This window comes from Rutilus rutilus (assembly GCF_951802725.1).
Source record: "Rutilus rutilus genome assembly, chromosome: 21".
Classification (NCBI taxonomy): Eukaryota; Metazoa; Chordata; class Actinopteri; order Cypriniformes; family Leuciscidae; genus Rutilus; species Rutilus rutilus.
The window spans coordinates 9,340,063-9,359,453 of record NC_140226.1 but is presented as its reverse complement, the minus strand read 5'-3'; the positions used below and the strand labels follow the sequence as shown (position 1 = coordinate 9,359,453).

Genomic DNA, 19,391 nt, shown 5'->3' with positions numbered 1-19,391 from the left:
AACCAAGGAGTGGCTCTGTAAGAAGCATATCAAGGTTCTGGCGTGGCCTAGCCAGTCTCCAGACCTAAACCCAATAGAGAATCTTTGGAGGGAGCTCAAACTCCGTGTTTCTCAGCGACAGCCCAGAAACCTGACTGATCTAGAGAAGATCTGTGTGGAGGAGTGGGCCAAAATCCCTCCTGCAGTGTGTGCAAACCTGGTGAAAAACTACAGGAAACGTTTGACCTCTATAATTGCAAACAAAGGCTACTGTACCAAATATTAACATTGATTTTCTCAGGTGTTCAAATACTTATTTGCAGCTGTATCATACAAATAAATAGTTAAAAAATCATACATTGTGATTTCTGTTTTTTTTTTTTTTTTTGATTATGTGGACATGCACCTACGATGGTGGACATGCACCTACGATGTGGACATGCACCTACGATGTGGACATGCACCTACGATGTGGACATGCACCTACGATGACAATTTACGATGACAATTTCAGACCCCTCCATGATTTCTAAGTGGGAGAACTTGCAAAATAGCAGGGTGTTCAAATACTTATTTTCCTCACTGTAGTTAGTAGAACAGAGCAGCACTGTAAAAAATAAAAAAAAAGTTGAGAAAACTTAAAAGTTTAAGGCAACCAGCTGCAGGACATTTTTGAGTTTTCTCAACTTACGTGTTTGAGTTATCTCAACTTTTTTCATGTTAAATAGTTGATTAAACCTGAATTTGTCATACAAAACGTAAGTTGGATTTTTTACAGTGTGGGTGATAATATAGTTAATGTTATGTGGGGATACAAACAATCAAGCAGTTGAGATTTTTTATATAGTACATACTGTTTCATGGTGCTGTATGCATGCAGATAAAGTTGGACATACTTATATAACCAACTTTATATAGTTACATTGTATGGCTAAATATAGATATTTATATTATTTTGTTTTACGTGAGTGTACTGTATGTATAAAGAAAAAAGTTGGCTTTATATAGCCTATATCCAACTATAGAGCTGAGCAATAGATAATACAGTTTACATATTTGCGACAATATAAAGAATGCAGATGAGATTTGCAATGTACTCTATATATATTGCTTTACAAAAGTATATTGTATGTATGCTTTTAGCTCAGCAATAATGTAGTTTACATTTTGTAACGGGAAAAAAAAACTATATTCTTACATTCTCTATTTTTACATTGAAATGTGAGAGGTTGCTACGTAGTCAAATTCAAAAGTGATCAGGATCAGGCCCTTCGATGCAAGTCTGTGGGATTTTTTGTATTATTTTTTTTATCGTTATTTTGATCTCTTAGAGATAGACCAGATGCATGATTTGAGGAATAATTTTTAATAAAGTTTTAAAATATTGCTGATTACTTAAAGCACTAAATGATTTAGCTCCGCAGTACTTGAGCGAGCTCTTAACGCATTATAGTCCTTCACGTCTATTGCGATCTCAAAATTCCGGCCAGTTGATAATACCTAGAATATCAAAATCGACTGCTGGCGGTAGATCCTTTTCCTGTTTAGCACCAAAACTCTGGAACAGTCTTCCTACCATTGTCCGGGAAGCAGACACACTCTGTTAAATCTAGACTAAAAACACATCTCTTTGGCCTAGCATACACATAACACATTATAGACTTCTATAATTCAATGTTAGGCTGCATAGATCTAATCTATGAAGATTATTTAAGTCATAAATGGAAGCCTTTTGGCTTCTCTGGGACAAAGAACAATTTGACCTGCCCAGGGAGGTAGAAGCCAGTCCAAACCGGTTAAGATACGGGGATATCAGTAAGGAAAGTTACAGAAACTGGGGAGGAGGAGTATAGTGTCAGAAAAGACACTATAAAATGTCTGTTTTTGTTGAGTCTGTTAGGTTCTGTCTTCCTGATACCGGGTAGCTGCGGTAACTGTGAACAGAATTCTCTCAGAGAATAAACTTTTTCTCTTTATTACAATTTGCCTCTGAAAGTTTTCTTATGCCTTTTGATGCTGTTTGATTAACCTTTGAAAATTGCCATTACAATTGGATCTGCATAGAACTGTCATAAGTCAGCCAGAACTGGGAACACTCCCCATAAATCCCAATAAAAGTCAAAACCCAATAAAAGTCTCTGTTTATCCCGAGGTTAACCGCAGTCCGCCGGATCCAGGCCGTTCAAATGTTCAAGGTTTGCACCTTGGAATCTATTTCAAGGTTTGCGTTCTCGAGCCACCAGGCACTGTTGTGTGCACCAGGCGACCGGAGCGCGTCTGTTAGAACGGTGTCGTGTTAGCGCCCCCTAAGTTAATAACTAATGATCTTTGCAACGGAAGTGAATCAATCAAAACTGACTTTAGCTGGACAATAACTTTATTCTAGAGCTGGTGTAAAGCCAAAAACAATCTGTTACTGTAATTTCCTTTGAAACAATCTATATTGTTAAAAGCGCTATATAAATATAGGTGACTTGACTACTGAAAAGTATTTAGTTTGCATTTATGAGTGTGCGTGATTCATCATTTCTGTCCATTTATCCTGAAACAAGTCATCATGTCAGTGTGAATTACCATACTATTAGTCCTCAAACACTCAATGCATTTTCTATATTTCTTTTTGATATTAGGTGTAAAGCTGTTTTTTTTTTTTGTGCTTATAGGAGCTATAAGAAGTGCAAGTGATTAGTTGTATTTATATTCATCCAAAAAGCAGCAGTAACAGTTTCTTCTTTTGCGTGTGCTGGTTTAATTATTTCCAGTGACGTGAGAGATTTCTTTGAGCTCTAGCTCTGCTGTTATATGTGTTAATGCTGCTCAGTAAATTAATTTTGGGATTCAATCTAGCATTCATATCGCAAACAATAGAGAAGAACCTTAACAGATGAAACTGGGTTTCCGGTTCGGTGATTTTCTTTTGCTCTGATAAGCCTTTCTATTCTCAGATGGATTTCTTACAAAGAACTGATGCATATACCAGATGAGTATTTGCCGACTGTTTATTCTTTGCTTTTATTTAACTTTCATATAATTACCGGAAAGGATTTTCACACAAGTTCTATAATATTTAAAAAGGAAGCTGTCAAAACAGTGAGTATGAGTAATACAAAATCCCTACCTTTATCAAAGTCTTCTGTGTGCTTTTAAATTGGCTTACTCCATAAACAATTATGTATCCTTTGATCGGAATGCATGAAGTGGAAAACTTGTGATTGAAGTCCAGTTAAATAATAGGCCTACAACTTTTTAATAGAGTATCATTCTTAACACAACAAGACAGCTAAATTACACAGAACTCACTGTGACAGACAGTGTATTTTTGCTGCCACTGTGACTGTTTCAGTTAATTGACTTTCTTAATTATGCAAATTATTTTTGAAGTGCCTGTTAGTTTGACTCTTTCACTGAAGCCTCACCAAAGTAACATGTACATCACAATGACTTAGGTGACTTAGAAAGCAGTTAAAAGCAATGAACATCTAAAGGGACGAGATGGACAGGAAAGATTGGTCTGCTAAATCATTTTAGTGTTAGCTAAGTTTTATTCTTCTTCGCATTTTTTTTGTAACTATTTCAGTTTTAACCACCAGACATACAGCTTCCATTCAAAGTCTTGTAGATAATATTTTGCATGCCGGTTTTATAATTTTTTTGGTAAACATTTTTTAAATACTTGAAAATATAAGTATCTGTGATTTTAGTATCACTGAGATACTATTATACTTTTTTTTTTTATTATGTATCTTTTTATTTTGTCAGTTCAAATCTAGACTAAAAACACATCTCTTTGACCTAGCATACACACAACACATTATAGACTTCTATAATTCAATGTTAGGCTGCATAAATTAGGTCAGCCGGAACAGGGAACACTTCCCATAAATCCTGATGTACTCGTTACATCATAAGAAGAATGGTGTCTGCGCTAATATCAGTCTCTCTGTTTATCCGAGGTTTACCGCAGTCCGCCGGATCCAGGCCGTATCCAGATCTGATGAAGGACCTGCGCCTGGACACGACGACAACGCAGTCCTGAAGTGTCAACTAGTCCCTCCCCTGTGAAGGCCCCTTCTCCTTCCCTTCACCTCTGTACAGATAAAACGTTGTCGGGATAATTCCGGTTCTCGTGGCTTTGCAGAAGGGATAAAAATTCTGTATTATAAATTTTAAGGCCAGACAAGTAGTTTGTTGAGGGTTGGTTTGTAAAGGAGGACTACAGGCCTGCGCACATATATATTCAAACGCGCATACCTATAGACTAAACACGTAATGCGCATGTGCACGCCATCAGCGTTGTCACAGGTTCACGTTTTTAAAGTTTGCGCAGAGAGAACTTAAGGGTTTTCTGTTAGAACGGTGTCGTGTTAGCGGCCCCTAAGTTAATAACTAATGATCGTTGCGACGGAAGTGAATCAATCAAAACTAACTTTAGCTGGACAATAACTTTATTCTAGAGCTGCTGTAAAGACAAAACAATCTCTGTCACTGTAATTTCCTATTATCACTGTAAAGCTGCTTTGGAACAATCTATATTGTTAAAAGCGTTATATAAATGAAGGTGACTTGACTTTGTAACTATTTTGAATTAGTTTACATTTACAGTGTTTTTATTTTAGTTTTTTTAGTTTTAAAGTTGTAGTATTTTTTTTCTTAATTTTATTAGTTTGTTTTTAAATGTCTATACTCTATATAATTTTATTTAATCCATTTTATATCGGTTATTTAAGTTAAATGAAATGAAAATGAGAAATGCTGCCTTGGCAAATGAAAAAATAAAAGTTTAATTTTTTTTTATATTTTCAGTAAAAGTTCTCACTACAACATCTGTATGTATACATACACTATACATACATAATATATAATATACATATATAAACAAAATTATAAACGCAACACTTTTCTTTTTGCCCCCATTTTTCATGAGCTGAACTCAAAGATCTAAGACTTTTTCTATGTACACAAAAGGCCTATTTCTCTCAAATATTGTTCACAAATCTGTCTAAATCTGTGTTAGTGAGCACTTCTCCTTTGCCGAGATAATCCTTCCACCTCACAGGTGTGGCATATCAATCTATCTATCTATCTATCTATCTATCTATCTAGTACTGTGCAAAAGTCTTAGGCATGTTAATACCAAAAAAAAAAAAAAAGGTTTTACGTCAGTTATTTATATCTTTTGCTATAGTGTGTCAGTAGGAAATATCAGTTTACATTTCCAAACATTCTTTTTGCCATTAATTGTAATAATCCAGTGAGATTTGTGTATGCACAAGGAGTCTGACAACAGCCAGGATGATCTGATCTCACCATCATCGAGTCCGTCTGTGATTGCATGAAGAAACAGAAAAAACTGAGACAGACTAAATCCAGAAGAACTGCGGGAACGTCTCCGAGATGCTTGAAGAAACCTTCCTGCAAAGCTACAGTACTGTGAAAAGTACTGGCACTTGTGTAAAAATGCTGTAAAGTGAGAATGCTTTCAAAAATAAAATCACAAATTGAATTTATTTATGATTGAACTTCTATTAACTAATTCAAATCAATAAATGGTGTAACGACCCTTTGCGTTTAAAACGGCTTTTGTCCAGGTACACTTGTGCATAATTTTTCAGGTAGCTTTGCAGGAAGGTTTCTTCAAGCATCTCGGAGACGTTCCCGCAGTTCTTCTGGATTTAGTCTGTCTCAGTTTTTTCTGTTTCTTCATGCAATCACAGACGGACTCGATGATGGTGAGATCAGATCATACCGGCTGTTGTCAGACTCCTTGTGCATACACAAATCTCACTGGATTATTACAATTAATGGCAAAAAGAATGTTTGGAAATGTAAACTGATATTTCCTACTGACACACTACAGCAAAAGATATAAATAACTGACTTAAAACCATTTTTTAGGGGGGGGGGGGGGGGGGGGGGGGGGTACACACACACACACACACACACACACACACACACACACAGAACACTTAACTTAGTGATTGCTATCAGGATGTGAAGAGACTTTAAACCAGCATAAAAACAAAAATTCTAGAACAAATCACAAACCCAGCCTTTAAGTGTTAAACCCGATTTGAATAATTAGCTGAAATTTTTAAGTAGCCAACATGGCGCAACATAAGCGATTGCACCTTTAAGAATGGGAGGCTTCCCTTTATGTTGATTTTTATAGTTAGTCTTATGACCTTTTTCTATCACCCTCTGTTTAGGGAACTGTCCCTCTCACACATACTGTACACCTGCATCCTTTTCCGTCATGCCACAGTGAACACCGAGATCATCCAAAATAAAGCAACAAGAGGCTCTTCAGTCATCATTGTTTCCATGCATTCTATCCATAAATCAATCAGCATGATGATTATTCGCCCCCTGCTGGGCAGATGGTGTTTATCTGCTTGTCAAAATTCTAAAGTCTTCAATATAGATATTCTCAGATATTTAATATGAATTTCTAAATAATAATAATAATAATAATAAAAATTAGGCTTTAATAAAATAAAATAAATGAAGCTTTAACTAAAGTGGGGAAAAAATGAACAGAAATGACTCGGTTTTCGTGGAAGCCATTTTAATAACTTTCTAGTTTTACAAAATGTTAGTTGGCTTTTGTACATGAAAATCTGTAGATTATTCATCACGTTTATAGTATAAATCCATAAGGTCAGAGACATTCAATTTAATTTCTATACTATGATGAGATGAGACACAAAAGTTTGTTGGCTTTTGAACATGATTATCTGCAGATTATTTATCACATTTACATTAATAAAAAGGTCAGAGTCATTTATTTTTTTCAGTTCTATATTAGTTATATTAGTTAGACACTTAAAAAAAAATTATATGTAAAAGACATTTTTACTGGTTAATGAAGACATTTTATCATACCTGTTGTTCAGTGCAATGTAAACTTTTACTGTCTGCCGCCTCCTTGTGGAGACATGCGAGACTTGAACCAGAAGATTCAATACACATTACAAAACATTCAATCCATTAAAGAGTATTGTGGTTTTTCCATTTGTTCAGACTGTACGCAACATCAAATAATTTTGCATATTTGACATCAGTAGGTTCCAATATTTTGTTTCATTTAAGAATTATTTAAGAAAGAAAGTGTGTTTTTGTATGATGTTGAACTCTTGTCTTCATGCAGCACGAGTCCCTTAAATCTTTTTCTTCTCAAATAAATCTTTCCAGGTGGGAACTATCTTGGAATAGACTTTTTCAATCTGGAAACAATTTTCAAAAATGTTACTCAACTGCCAATGTTTTCCAGAACAAGTGTAATAAGTCGACTCTACAATGAAAAAGATGATAATCATGTTTAGAATTAGAAAACATTTCTTACCTGCTCTGACTTTTTAACCCCGTATCGAAACATTGTGGCCTGATGTTCGCTGTTGTTGAACAGGATGTCAAAGGTGATGGGTTTCGCCATGATGTCATCAATCTCCGGCTTGATGAGAGTGTAGAAATCTCGAGGTGGATGCTTGTCATCCAAGTAGTTTCTTACCTTGTATCTCTTCCCGACCACATCAAGCGGGTCAAGCTTTACTGCGGCGTTTATAGCTCGGCCGAAAAGGAGGAGTTTGGTGTCTGAATCTTGAAGAGAGATGATGAGAGAATGAGTTATGAGATTTCAGATTTCACACTAACAGATCGCACACACTCACCTCTGATGGTCAGATGGGCCACGTAAGGAACTCCGTCCCGTTCACCATAGTAAACTCCAAAATGAGAAAAGTAACTGTTTCCGGGAAACTCAAGAATATCTCCGGGGTAAAGCTTCGGATGAGAGTTATGCTGAGAAGAAGAAAAAAAGTAAAGATATCAGGAAACTACACTTTAAAAGCACGATCACATCACACTCTTCAAAAAGAAAAGGGTTCAATGGGGATCTATTGTCCCAGTTTAGCTGTAGTGATGAACCAACCAAAGATGCATGATGCAGAAAAACTATGAAATAACATTTAATAAACACCAGGAACAATATAGAAATACACACTAGAATGTAACTTCAACACAAAACCTAAAACTGAGGAAGACTGTCTAAATACATGAGGAAGGTATTCAACAGAACAGGGAACAGGTGAGGACTAATCTGACACTATGACAACTAATGAACGAACTAGAACTAAGGCAAGACAGAAGGGCCGTTTAGACGACAACGTTGTACTTAAAACGTGAAAAAGTTTTTCCTTTGCGGTTTTCATGTAAAGTTCACACGGATCTGTGAAAACGGCTAAAAACGCTATATTCTGTACACTTTGTAAATGTAACTACACTTTGTAAAGAGAAACTACGCGCCTATAGACTGAACATGTAATAAGCATGCGCATGACATACCCGTTTTCACACAGAGACGATAACAGTATTGTTTTCAGAAGTTTGCATTTTCAGGCTCCCCAAAATGCTGCTGTCGTGTAAATAAATGGCCAAAACCCATAAAAAGTTTGCTTTGTTTAGTTGTAGGTGCCACCGTTTTCAACTAAAAATGGAAAAGAACTAAACTTACAGAACCCTAGGGTTCTTGACTCAATGCCAGAAAGGTTCTACATAAAGAGAAATGTCTTAAATGATTGCTTAATACTTTCATGTTTATGGGTTCTTTAAAAAAATTCTAGTGATAAAGTATGTTTACAAGCTATTTAATTCATAACATTTAATTATAATTAAAAATGAATTAAAACTACATAAACTAAAACTAAATCAATAAAATGACAGGAACCCCTAAAAGGTTCTACATAAGGTCTGACAGAACCTTTTAAGGTTCTATATAGAACATTTTTTTCTAAGAGTGCAGAACAAAAATAATATTTACCAGTCCCATTTGTGTTCGCTGCGCTATCGATGCCTTTGCCGTCGAAAACACTAGACGTGTACAGAGAGTCCTTCATTAAAAGAGCAGTGAAGCATTAATAACATCTGATATCACAAACCTCAAAGGGGAGATTTATGGGGGAAGCCTATCAGATTCTAACCTACAAGAACAAGCAATGTGCAGGTTATGCTCTCCTCTTTAAACACACCCAGGAACTATTCTTCAGTGCCTCATTAAAAGACATCCAAAAAAAAGCCCTTCATTATCTGTGAACGTGATTCTTTGTATAGGATATGGATATTTCAATGTCTGAAAGAGTACTAAGTGAAAGGAAAGATAATAAATAAATTTTAATGCTTTTTATTTATTTTAGCTTTTGTCAGAGGCAATAGGTTTCGAAAGACATCTCAGGTTAACTGATGCAGCAGCTTCTCAAGGGAGTTAAATTAAAGCCTAACTTCTCTTTTTATCAGGAAACATCTGCTCATCAAGTTGAAGCAAAGTGCAAAATGCAAATAAGCTGCTAAACGCATCACGCCCATCTCTCTCTTAAAGCGTAACTCTCGCCAAAATGCAACCTAGGGTCTTTTTGGGGAATCTACCCGAGGCAAACTTTCGCTTAAAAGCATAATTAAAATGGAAACGCCACTTTTAAGATTGACAGTATTTTCGTTTTCGGTCAAATTGCCTTTTGTATGGGAGTGCTTGCTTGGGGCACTTCTATGAGTCATTTTTAAAACACTAAGAAGGCTGGACACAACATGAAACTTTACTTGAAGTATCACCAGGGGCTCTACACATGAACTCGAGCATTGAGAACATTGTTTGTGTACACAGAGTTTACTAAAAAATAAAGTTTTTGAACAACTTTCCAGCCGCCGGCATTTTGTCAGTCAAAAATAGTAAATTTCTTTTAAATTGGGTGATGGAGATCTGCAAAGCGCTGGTTGTCGAGGAAGGGCAAAACTTTGTGGTGAACAATGTTGACATTGCTCATTGCATTGGAAGACCTAGTGCAGACAGCGGCAAAGGAAAGAAACCAGGGCCTGTGCTAAGATTCGCTTTCACAACAGCTCGAAATCTCAAAAGTTTTCTTTTGGCACTTCAAATAGAACAGCAGGTGTCAATATTTTAAAAGATAGGTTTTCAGGGCAGGTATAGTAATAAGTCGAAAATCAGATGATCAATCTTCTTATTTATATAAACTGGGTTAAAATCATCATCATCATCATCATCATCTTAAACAGTAATTTCCTACTACTTATGAAAAAACTGTTTCTAATTATTGGACATAAAAACCTCCACACGTAATAACCTAGAATACTGTCTAACACTTGATGGATGTTCTGTCAAGTCTTTGTCGTCGGTTAGAAACCTGGGTGTGCTCTTTGATACCAATCTTTCATTTGAAAGTCACATGATCTAGCATCTGTAAAACCGCATTCTTCCAACTTAAAAATATATCTAAATTACATAATATGCTCTCAATGACAAATGTGGAACAGTTAGTTCATGCATTAGATTATTGTAATGCTATTATGGTTGGTTGCTCTGCATGCATAATAAACAAACTACAGCTGGTTCAAAACGCAGCAGCTAGAGTTCTCACTAGAACCAGGAAGTATGACCATATTAGCCCCGTTCTGTCAACACTGCATTGGCTCTCTATTAAACATCATATACATTTTAAAATATTGCTGATTACTTATACAAAACACTAAATGGTTTAGCTGACCAGTAAGTGAGTGAGCTCTTAACGCATTATAGTCCTTCACGTGATATACCTAGAATATCACAATCGACTGCTGGCGGTAGATCCTTTTCCTATTTAGCACCTAAACTCTGGAACAGTCTTCCTAACATTGTTCGAGAAGCAGACACAATCAGTTTAAATCTCGACTAAAAACACATCTCTTTAACCTGGCATACACAACACATTATCAATTACTATTATTAAAATCAGTTAAATGCTTGTTAAGGCTGCATAAACTAGGTCAGCCGGAACCGGGGACACTTCCTATAACACCAGATGAACTCGTTACATCATAAGAAGTGTGGCATCTATGCTAATGTTAGCCTTTCTGTTTATTCTGAGGTTTACTGTAGTCAGCCGGTCAAACCGGATCCGGGCCGTATCCAGATCACATGGAGGACCTGCGTCTAGACACGACCACAACGCATCCCTGAAGTATAATTAAATGTTAAAGGGGTCCTTGATTATGATTTCACTTTTTAACTTTAATAAGTGTGTAATGTTACTGTTTGAGCATAAACAACATCTGCAAAGTTATGACGCTCAAAGTGTCAGCAGAGATTGTCAACGAGATTCTCCCCTGTGGCCTCATCGACACGACAGCCATCGGCACTGATCCTCCTCAAACTCGTCTACATACCGGCGTGACTCCGATCTTCAACCAGATGGAACTGGATAAATATTCTGATCCAATCTGACTTCTGACCTGTAATGCTGCCTGAATCATAACCATACACTGTTCGTTCGTAGGCCAGAGGAGAACTGGCCCCCGACTGAGCCTGGTTTCTCCCAAGGTTTTTTTTTCTCCATTCTGTCACTCGATGGAGTTTTGGTTCCTTGCCACTGTCGCCTTTGGCTTGCTTAGTTGGGGGCACTTAATATTCAACAATAAAGAGTTTAATAAAGGCAAGGAACTCTCATCACGGTAAAACGCAACGTGCGTCATCTCTCTCTCTCTCTCTCTCTAAATATAAAATAACTAGGGAATCACCAAAACGTGAGAATGATTCAGATTTTATTTCATTCAATGTAAGTGGCAATTGATTGTTGATAATAATATATAGCCTAGGCCTACCTAATGTACTGACGGTAACAAAGTTGCGCTGTGAGGCTCACGCAGCCTCTCGAGGAGAAATCTAAACAAATAAGCTCAGTACACAAAGAAAATCTTGCGGTAAAAATTTAAAATGTGGAGTGTTTTTATTTGTAACATATTATAGCACATATGCAGTTAAGCAACATCACACGACCAAGAGTGCGGTTTCTCTGAATTCCATCACGATTGAAAATGTGACACTGATTATATAACAGTTCAATAAACACATAGTTACAATTAAGTCACTTACATTTTAGACGCAGTATTGACTGTTTATGTTCTGTTTCAGCAGCGAAAATAGTTCCAAACATCTCAACGGGAACACTAACCGCTTTTTCATTACTTAATGATTCAGTGTTTTGAACGAATCGGTTGAGTCAAAGATTCAATTGCCCATTCATAAACAACCGCCTCATTCTGAATAAATCAGCAGTTTGAAAGAATCGTTTGAATTAATGACTCAATGACTCACTCATCAAGACAGTCACCTACAGCTACCTACAGGCGGTTTAGTTTTAAAGTATCATTCTTTTCAACATTTCTTGTTTGTATATTATTATTATTATTTTCCAAACAATCTCATAATCTCATTTAATACAGTTGAATTTTTCAGTGTAAATGATTTCATTTGATTGGTTACAGCCATATAGTGCCTTATTATCCTAATTGAATTTCAGATATAAGAATTTGAAATGAAAGATGAAGCATACATTTAAAAAAAATAGGGGGAAAATGCCCTTTATAAAGGTATAAAATAATATTCTGATAAGAGTGTTTTCCAACAGTGATGTAATGAAACAAGCTTCCTCAAGTTTGAAGGGCTATTAAGGATATGTAATTTTGCCAAAAGAACTTTTATATTAAATACATTTTCATTTTAAAGCAGCCTACTTCAGTGTGATATGTTACCATCTCATCATGCTTAACACTGAGAATTTGAATAATTGTAATGTGATGATCAGGTGCAGATATCTAAATCAGAGAATATCATATGTTTGAGCGGTTGGCGTGTGGATGATTTATTTTTAACAGCAGATTAAGGTGAAGCACGAGCGCTAGAGCCCCCTTTAAAGTTCAGGTACAAGTCAATGCACTGTCTTCCTTTGTTCAATTTGCACACTGAACATGGGTTGGAGCTCTTAATTTTGAACTCTCAAAGTTCTCTAGATTAATAATTGTATCTTTAAATTGTACAAAATTTTCTCCCGGGGTCGTATTGCCCCCGGACCCCCCTACAGGTACCACGGTCCACCAACGCAAATAATGTGGGAAAGACAATATATAATAGCCTTCTAAAATTACAAATCTTATATTCTAATCTAATATCTTACTATTAAAATACGATCAGTAAATATGATCACGGTTTTACCACCTCTGCCTTGTTTTGAGCCAGGAAAAACCCTGTAATACATGATATTTACTATCTGAATCTAACCATGTCATGTCAAAAAAGTCAGCCATCTGTTTATCATCATGTTTAAGCTGCCGTCGGCAAGATTTTTTTGATCATATTCACTGAAACCGACACTATGCTCTGACAGAACAACATAAATCAGCCGGTTATAGAAAAAAACCTGCGCTTCTACCTCCACCTGGAGCCTGTTATTTGTTTAGCAAAAATCCAGGTAAAAAAAACCCGGTTCTGTTTCATTCTTACTGACCGCCAGAGGCAGTGTAAACACTATGGATTATCGCAGCGCCAGCTAGATAGGTCGAGAGAATATACCAACAAAGTCACGTGGCGTGACGTATGCTGAGCCCTGGAGGTTTATAGGCTACAGTACCTATTTTGCTTTCTCGCCTGGTTGAGATAGGTTGTATTTGGTTGAGTGATTATTCACGCTGTCAGGTGCAGCTTACAAGAGCAGCGAGATTCGTCCTCACAAGCTGTGACAGCGCGCGTCTACGCCATTTCAAAGTATTTGGATTAAATTAACAGCGCTTGGTGAGTTTTGTTTTTCTATTTGAGTTATATTGCTTCGTCGGTAACACTCTGTGCCTCTCGGTGCAATCTGGTGACTTGTGTTTTTCCGCGCCTATGAGTTAACGGTCTCCCGTTGACATATCTACTCAAATTTTTTGTTCCTCGGTTCAATCCGCCGGCCATTTTAGACATTTTCTCTTTTTCGTGAGATATTTGTTGGTATTACCTGTCGGTTCACCCGAGGTAATTGTTTTATTTTATTTTTAATTTTTCATCCCGCTTAACTTAACCTTACGGTGCTATCCGAGGGTGTTATTAGCGAGTAACTATGGCTCACAGCTCGATCGCCACTGGTTTTCCACTGACTTGTAAGCTGTGCCCTAATAATCTTCTCCCTGATGACGGTCATGACATCTGCCCGTCGTGTCTGGGTGTTCAACATCTGCGAGAGGCTCTCACGGACCCGTGCATGCACTGCAGCCTTTTGCCTATGTCGGAACGACGGCTCCGTCTTGCCGAGTTAGACCCTAATTCAACAGTGAAACTTGGGCAGTTAGATGTAGCCCCTTCGCGCACTCGGAAGCGCAAGGTGTCGGCGGCAGCTGGTGCTCCCCTCCCATCTAAGAAGGCCAAATCGCGAGGTGATGAACAGTCACATGTAGAGAAAAGTTCACTTTCTATGTCTGCGCTTTCTTCAGAGATGGCAGAGCTGAAACGCCTGCTTCACTCGCTTCAGCCTGTCACATCTGCTACACCTGTGAAGATGACACAGGAGGATGAGAATGTTCAGAATCAGGGAGCTGGGGAAGAGTCTCTTGATTCCCCTTGTTTTTCTCATCGTTCAGAGTTTGATGTGCTTTCTACAAGTGCTTCAGATTCCTTTTTTCACGATCATGGGGTTACTATGGATGTTGCTGCACAACCATCACCTCAGGCTGTTTTCACTGGTTACCCAGCAGCGGAGGGATCTAGTGGGGGGTCAGTTCAGTCGTCTGGACAAGCCCAGTCCTCCTCCGATGATACTTTGGCTGTGCTTCGAATGGCAGTTGCTTGTCTAGGACTTGAGTCACCTGTCCAATCTGCCCAAACAAATGTGTTTTTCAGACAGACCACAGCTGCAACTTCTTTTGCCATGCCACCATGTAAGGATTTTGTGGCTGAATTCTTAAATGCTCTCACTGGTTCTGGTCCGCCTAAATGGCGCTCAAAGATTGCTCGAACGCTAGCATCTATGGCTGAAGCAGATTCTATCGGGATGGGCTGTGCTCCGGAAATAGAGCAGCCTGTGGCAGCTTTGGTGGTGTCTCCTGATGAGGCTCTATGAGGGAATGTGCGATGTCCCAGTGCGCAATGCGGTCGTACAGATTCCTTGCTAAAAAAGGCATATGAGTCTGTTGCCTACATTACTCGAGCAGAAAACACAATCTGCCAGTTACTTCTTGCTGCCACCAGTACGCTGGAACCTGCAAATGCGGATCCCTCTATTTCACAATTTCTGCAAACTGCTCTGTTGGCAACAGGCCATGTGACCCGCGAGCTGGGTAGTCTTACAGCCACGCTTCTGGCAGCCCGCCACCAAGTGTGGCTTGCCCAAGCACGACTGCCGGAGGACTGTAAGAAAACCTTGAGAGATCTTCCATTTGTTCCTGGGCATCTTTGGTACAAATGTTCCGGAACTATTGGAAAAGAGGGTAAAGCTGTCTGAAGCCACTCGTCAACTGACACAACTGACGCGCAACCCTACCTTTAGGATGCCAACGGTTCAGACCCGACATCACTATGCCACATCGGAGCAACGTTTCCGCCGGCACGCTACACCTCAGTCACAGCCCCCTCAAAGACCTCGTGTTCCTGAAGATGCGAGAGTTTTTCGCCCACCTCATCGACAGTTTCCAGGAACACTAAAAATCGCACACAATACCTGAGACAGTCAGACCGGCGGTCGATCGTTTTTCAATAGATCAACTGGAGTACTGGAGATCCAACACAGCAGACTCCTGGGTGTTGGCGACTCTGAGCAGGGGATATGCTCCACAGTTTTGACGCCGGCCTCCCAGATTTTCAAGAATTGTTCCTACGATTGTCAGAGACGCGGTTCGCGCAGTAGCTCTCTCTCTGGAAATTTGTTCACTGTTAGAGAAGGGAGCCATAGAAAAAGTTCATCCCCTCGTTCAGGGAGACGGGTTCTATTCAACATATTTTCTTGTTCCGAAGAAGGACCGTGGTTTCCGCCCAATTCTCGATTTGAGGCTTCTGAATTTGTTCCTGAAGGTCCTTCCTTTTCGAATGCTGCGCACAGCCGATGTTCTTCGGTCTGTGACTGCAGACGATTGGTTTGTAAGTGTCGACCTGAAAGATGCATACTTTCACGTCCCAATTGCTGTACATCACAGAAAGTTTCTGCGTTTCGGTTTCCTGAATCAAGCTTACCAGTTCAAAGTGCTACCCTTCGGCCTTTCCCTTGCTCCTCGCGTCTTCACAAGGTGTGTGAGCGCAGCTCTGTCTCCTCTTTGGATGAGAGGTATGCGTATTCTTCCTTATTTGGACGACTGGCCTCTGTGTGCCCCAACAGAGCAGCAGGCTGTACAAGACTCCAGACAGCTTTTGAGACATGTGCAGAAGCTGGGGTTTTCTGTGAACGTGAAAAAGAGGCATCTGATTCCATCACAGACCACTACGTTCATAGGAATGACCCTGAATTCCTGTCTAATGTCTGCCTCCCTGTCTCAGGAACGTGTGACGAACATTCTGCAACTTTTGGCTCGCTTTCGCCCGGGGGTGTCTTTGCAGTACGAGGTGGTCCTACGACTGATAGGGATGTTAACAGTGGCTACAGTGGTGATCCCCCTGGGTTTACTCCACCTCAGACCACTCCAGTTTGCGGCTAGATCCCACCAGGAATCGCCATCGATTGGTTATAATTTCTCACCGTTGCATATGTTCGTTGAGGCGGTGGAGACAATTAGAGTTTCTGAAGGCAGGAATGCCTCTGGGTGTTGTTCCCTCTCGTCGGGAGTTGGTCACGACAGACGCTTCCCTCACGGGATGGGGGGCAACGTGGAATCGGAGGGATATTTGCGGGCGCTGGACACCGATCCAGGCCACAGAACATATCAACCTGCTGGAACTAAGGGCAGTGTTCTTGGCTCTAAAGCACTTCATGCCGGTTCTGGCAGGCCGCCATGTTCTCGTTCGGTCCGACAATACCTCAACAGTGTTCCATCTAAACCACCAGGGCGGCACGAGATCCCGCAGGTCTCTACGGCTCACGAGATCCTGACATGGTGTCAGCCACGACTCACTTCACTGAGGGCAGCTCATATTCCAGGAGCGTGCAACCAGACAGCGGATGCTCTTTCCAGGGATCAAGTACATCCAGGGGAATGGAGGCTTCATCCAGATGTAGTGCAGGAGATCTGGCTACGATTTGGAAGAGCAGAGGTGGATCTTTTTGCTTCAGAGATGACCACCCACTGCCGATTATGGTTCGCAAGGACAGAAGTGTCCAGCCCCCATGCGTTGTCTCACGAATGACCGAACTGCCTGCTATATGCGTTTCCACCTATCCCTCTGTTATGGGAGACGTTGCACAGGATCTCCCTGTGCAAGCACACAGTGTTACTTGTGGCACCACAGTGGCCAGCCAGACCATGGTTTCCTTTGTTGCTGAGACTTCTGACAGGAAATCCATGGAAGCTTACCTCAAGGAAGGACCTCCTCTCCCAGCTGGAGGCCAGTGTCTTGCACCCGGACCCGGCTCGTCTGCAGCTTTGGGTCTGGCCATTGGGCTAAATCCTTCCCTGGAGCGTTGTGACCCTGCTGTTATTCACACCATCTCTAATGCTAGGGCTTCTTCCACACGACAGATTTATGCTTCCCTTTGGAAGCTTTTTTCTGCTTGGTGTGAGGAACAGGGGCTCGATCCTGCAACGTGACATTCCGAGTATCTTAAGCTTTCTTCAACGTTTACTGGAGGAAGGAAAAGCAGCTTCCACATTGAAAGTGTACGTAGCTGCGATTTCTGCATATCATGTTCCAGTTGGTGGCTCTTCTCTTGGCTCTCACAGTCTTGTCTGCAGTTGTCCGCCGTCTGAACCCTGCTCGGAATCCTCATTTTCCTGTGTGGGATTTGTCACTCGTGCTTGCATTCCTGTGCTCACCCCAGTTTGAGCCCTTGCAAGGCATTGACATTAAAAGGTTGTCCTTGAAGACTTCTTTTCTGTTAGAATAGAATAGAATCAGGCATTTATATAGCGCTTTCATATGTACTACTGTACACCCAAAGCGCTTTACAATCATGTCAGGGGATCTCTCCTCAACCACCACCAGTGTGCAGCATCCACTTGGATGATGCAACGGCAGCCACAGTACAACGGCGCCAGTGCGCTCACCACACACTGGATATAGGTGGAGAGAGGAGAGAGAGTGATAGAGCCAATTCAATGTAAGGGGATTATTAGGAGGCCATGATTGGTAAGGGCCAATGGTGGAATGTGGCCAGGACACCGGGGTTACACCCCTACTCTTTACGAGAAATGCCATGGGATTTTTAATGACCACAGAGAGTCAGGACCTCGGTTTAACGTCTCATCCGAAGGAAGTTAGCTATTGCTACTGCGAAACGAGTCAGTGAGTTGCACGCGCTGTCTGTTAGCGAACTGTGCTTTGCGCTGGTTACCGGATGACTCCGGGGTGGTTCTACGACCCAATCCTTCTTTTCTTCCTAAGGTCCTGCTTCCTCAGTTCATAAATCAGCACATTGAACTGGCCTCTTTTCAGACTTCTTCAGGGTCCGATTCAAGTGCCCAACTTTTGTGTCCTGTTCGTGCCTTGAAGTGTTATGTGAACTCTACTGTTCAATTTAGACAGTCAGACCAGTTATTTGTCTGCTATGGTGGTGTGAAGAAAGGTGCTCCAGTGTCGAAGCAGAGGTTGTCGAACTGGATAGTAGAGACCATTACGCTGGCTTACAAGGCAGCAGGGAGACCACTGCCCTGGGGACTAACTTGCCATTACACTAGGGCCATCTCATCTTCATGGGCTGTTTTTAGAGGAGTTTCCCTGGTGGATATCTGCACTGCTGCTACCTGGGCTTCTCCATGCACGTTTTCCCGGTTTTATAAGGTCAACGTTGCTGCTCATCATGCCGTTAGTTTGGCAGTTCTTCTGGAGCAGCCTTAATTTCATCAGGTGGGTGGCATTCCTCATGACTATGTTGGTATGTGTCATCCATAGTGTTTACACTGCCTCTGGCGGTCAGTAAGAATGAAACAGAATGCTAGTTACGTATGTAACTGTGGTTCTGTGAATTCTGGATGACCGCCAGAGTTCTCAGTCACTTGGAATGCGCGAGAAAGGCGTACCGAGGTAGAGTGCTGAGCTACTGTAGCCTATAAACCTCCAGGGCTCAGCATACGTCACGCCATGTGACTTTGTTGGTATATTCTCTCGACCTATCTAGCTGGCGCTGCGATAATCCATAGTGTTTACACTGCCTCTGGCGGTCATCCAGAATTCACAGAAACACAGTTACATGCGTAACTAGCGTTCTTCTGGTCCAATCAGCGCAGGGCTCATCACAGTTTGTGCACACGCCACAGATCCCCCCTCCCCTCTCGCACACGTTACAATATCACATGCACACGCCTGAAGTTCGCAGGTGTGTCGGATTGTACGAAGCGTGATGGCGGAGAGAAAATCTACTAACAAGCTTCCAATTCCTCGGTTAACAACCAGAGCTAGGAGGTCCAAAACAACCAAGAAAAAGAAAATGATGCTTCGATGCTGAAGAGACGGGTGCGTTCACAGAAAATCTGGTGCACAC

The 19,391-nt window shown here is 40.5% G+C and overlaps 1 protein-coding gene across 1 annotated transcript; it reads right to left on the bottom strand.

Moving 5' to 3' along the window:
* Positions 1-6,523: 6,523 nt before the first annotated feature.
* Positions 6,524-9,233, bottom strand: plaat1l (phospholipase A and acyltransferase 1-like). Its single transcript, XM_084393348.1, has 4 exons — positions 8,795-9,233; positions 7,647-7,776; positions 7,322-7,575; positions 6,524-7,202 (listed from the first exon to the last, which is right to left on the bottom strand). The coding sequence occupies exons 1-4, from the start codon at positions 8,801-8,803 to the stop codon at positions 7,137-7,139; spliced, it is 459 nt and encodes a 152-aa protein (XP_084249474.1). The 5' UTR covers positions 8,804-9,233; the 3' UTR covers positions 6,524-7,136.
* Positions 9,234-19,391: the final 10,158 nt, after the last annotated feature.

What these genes read in the sequence shown, in the direction of transcription:
- plaat1l (XM_084393348.1), bottom strand. An exon ending in GGCCCATCTGACCATCAGAG is followed by an intron (nt 7,576 to 7,646) that starts GTGAGTGTGTGC and finishes TCTCTCTTCAAG; the next exon opens with ATTCAGACACCAAACTCCTC. An exon ending in GGGTTAAAAAGTCAGAGCAG is followed by an intron (nt 7,203 to 7,321) that starts GTAAGAAATGTT and finishes AATTGTTTCCAG; the next exon opens with ATTGAAAAAGTCTATTCCAA.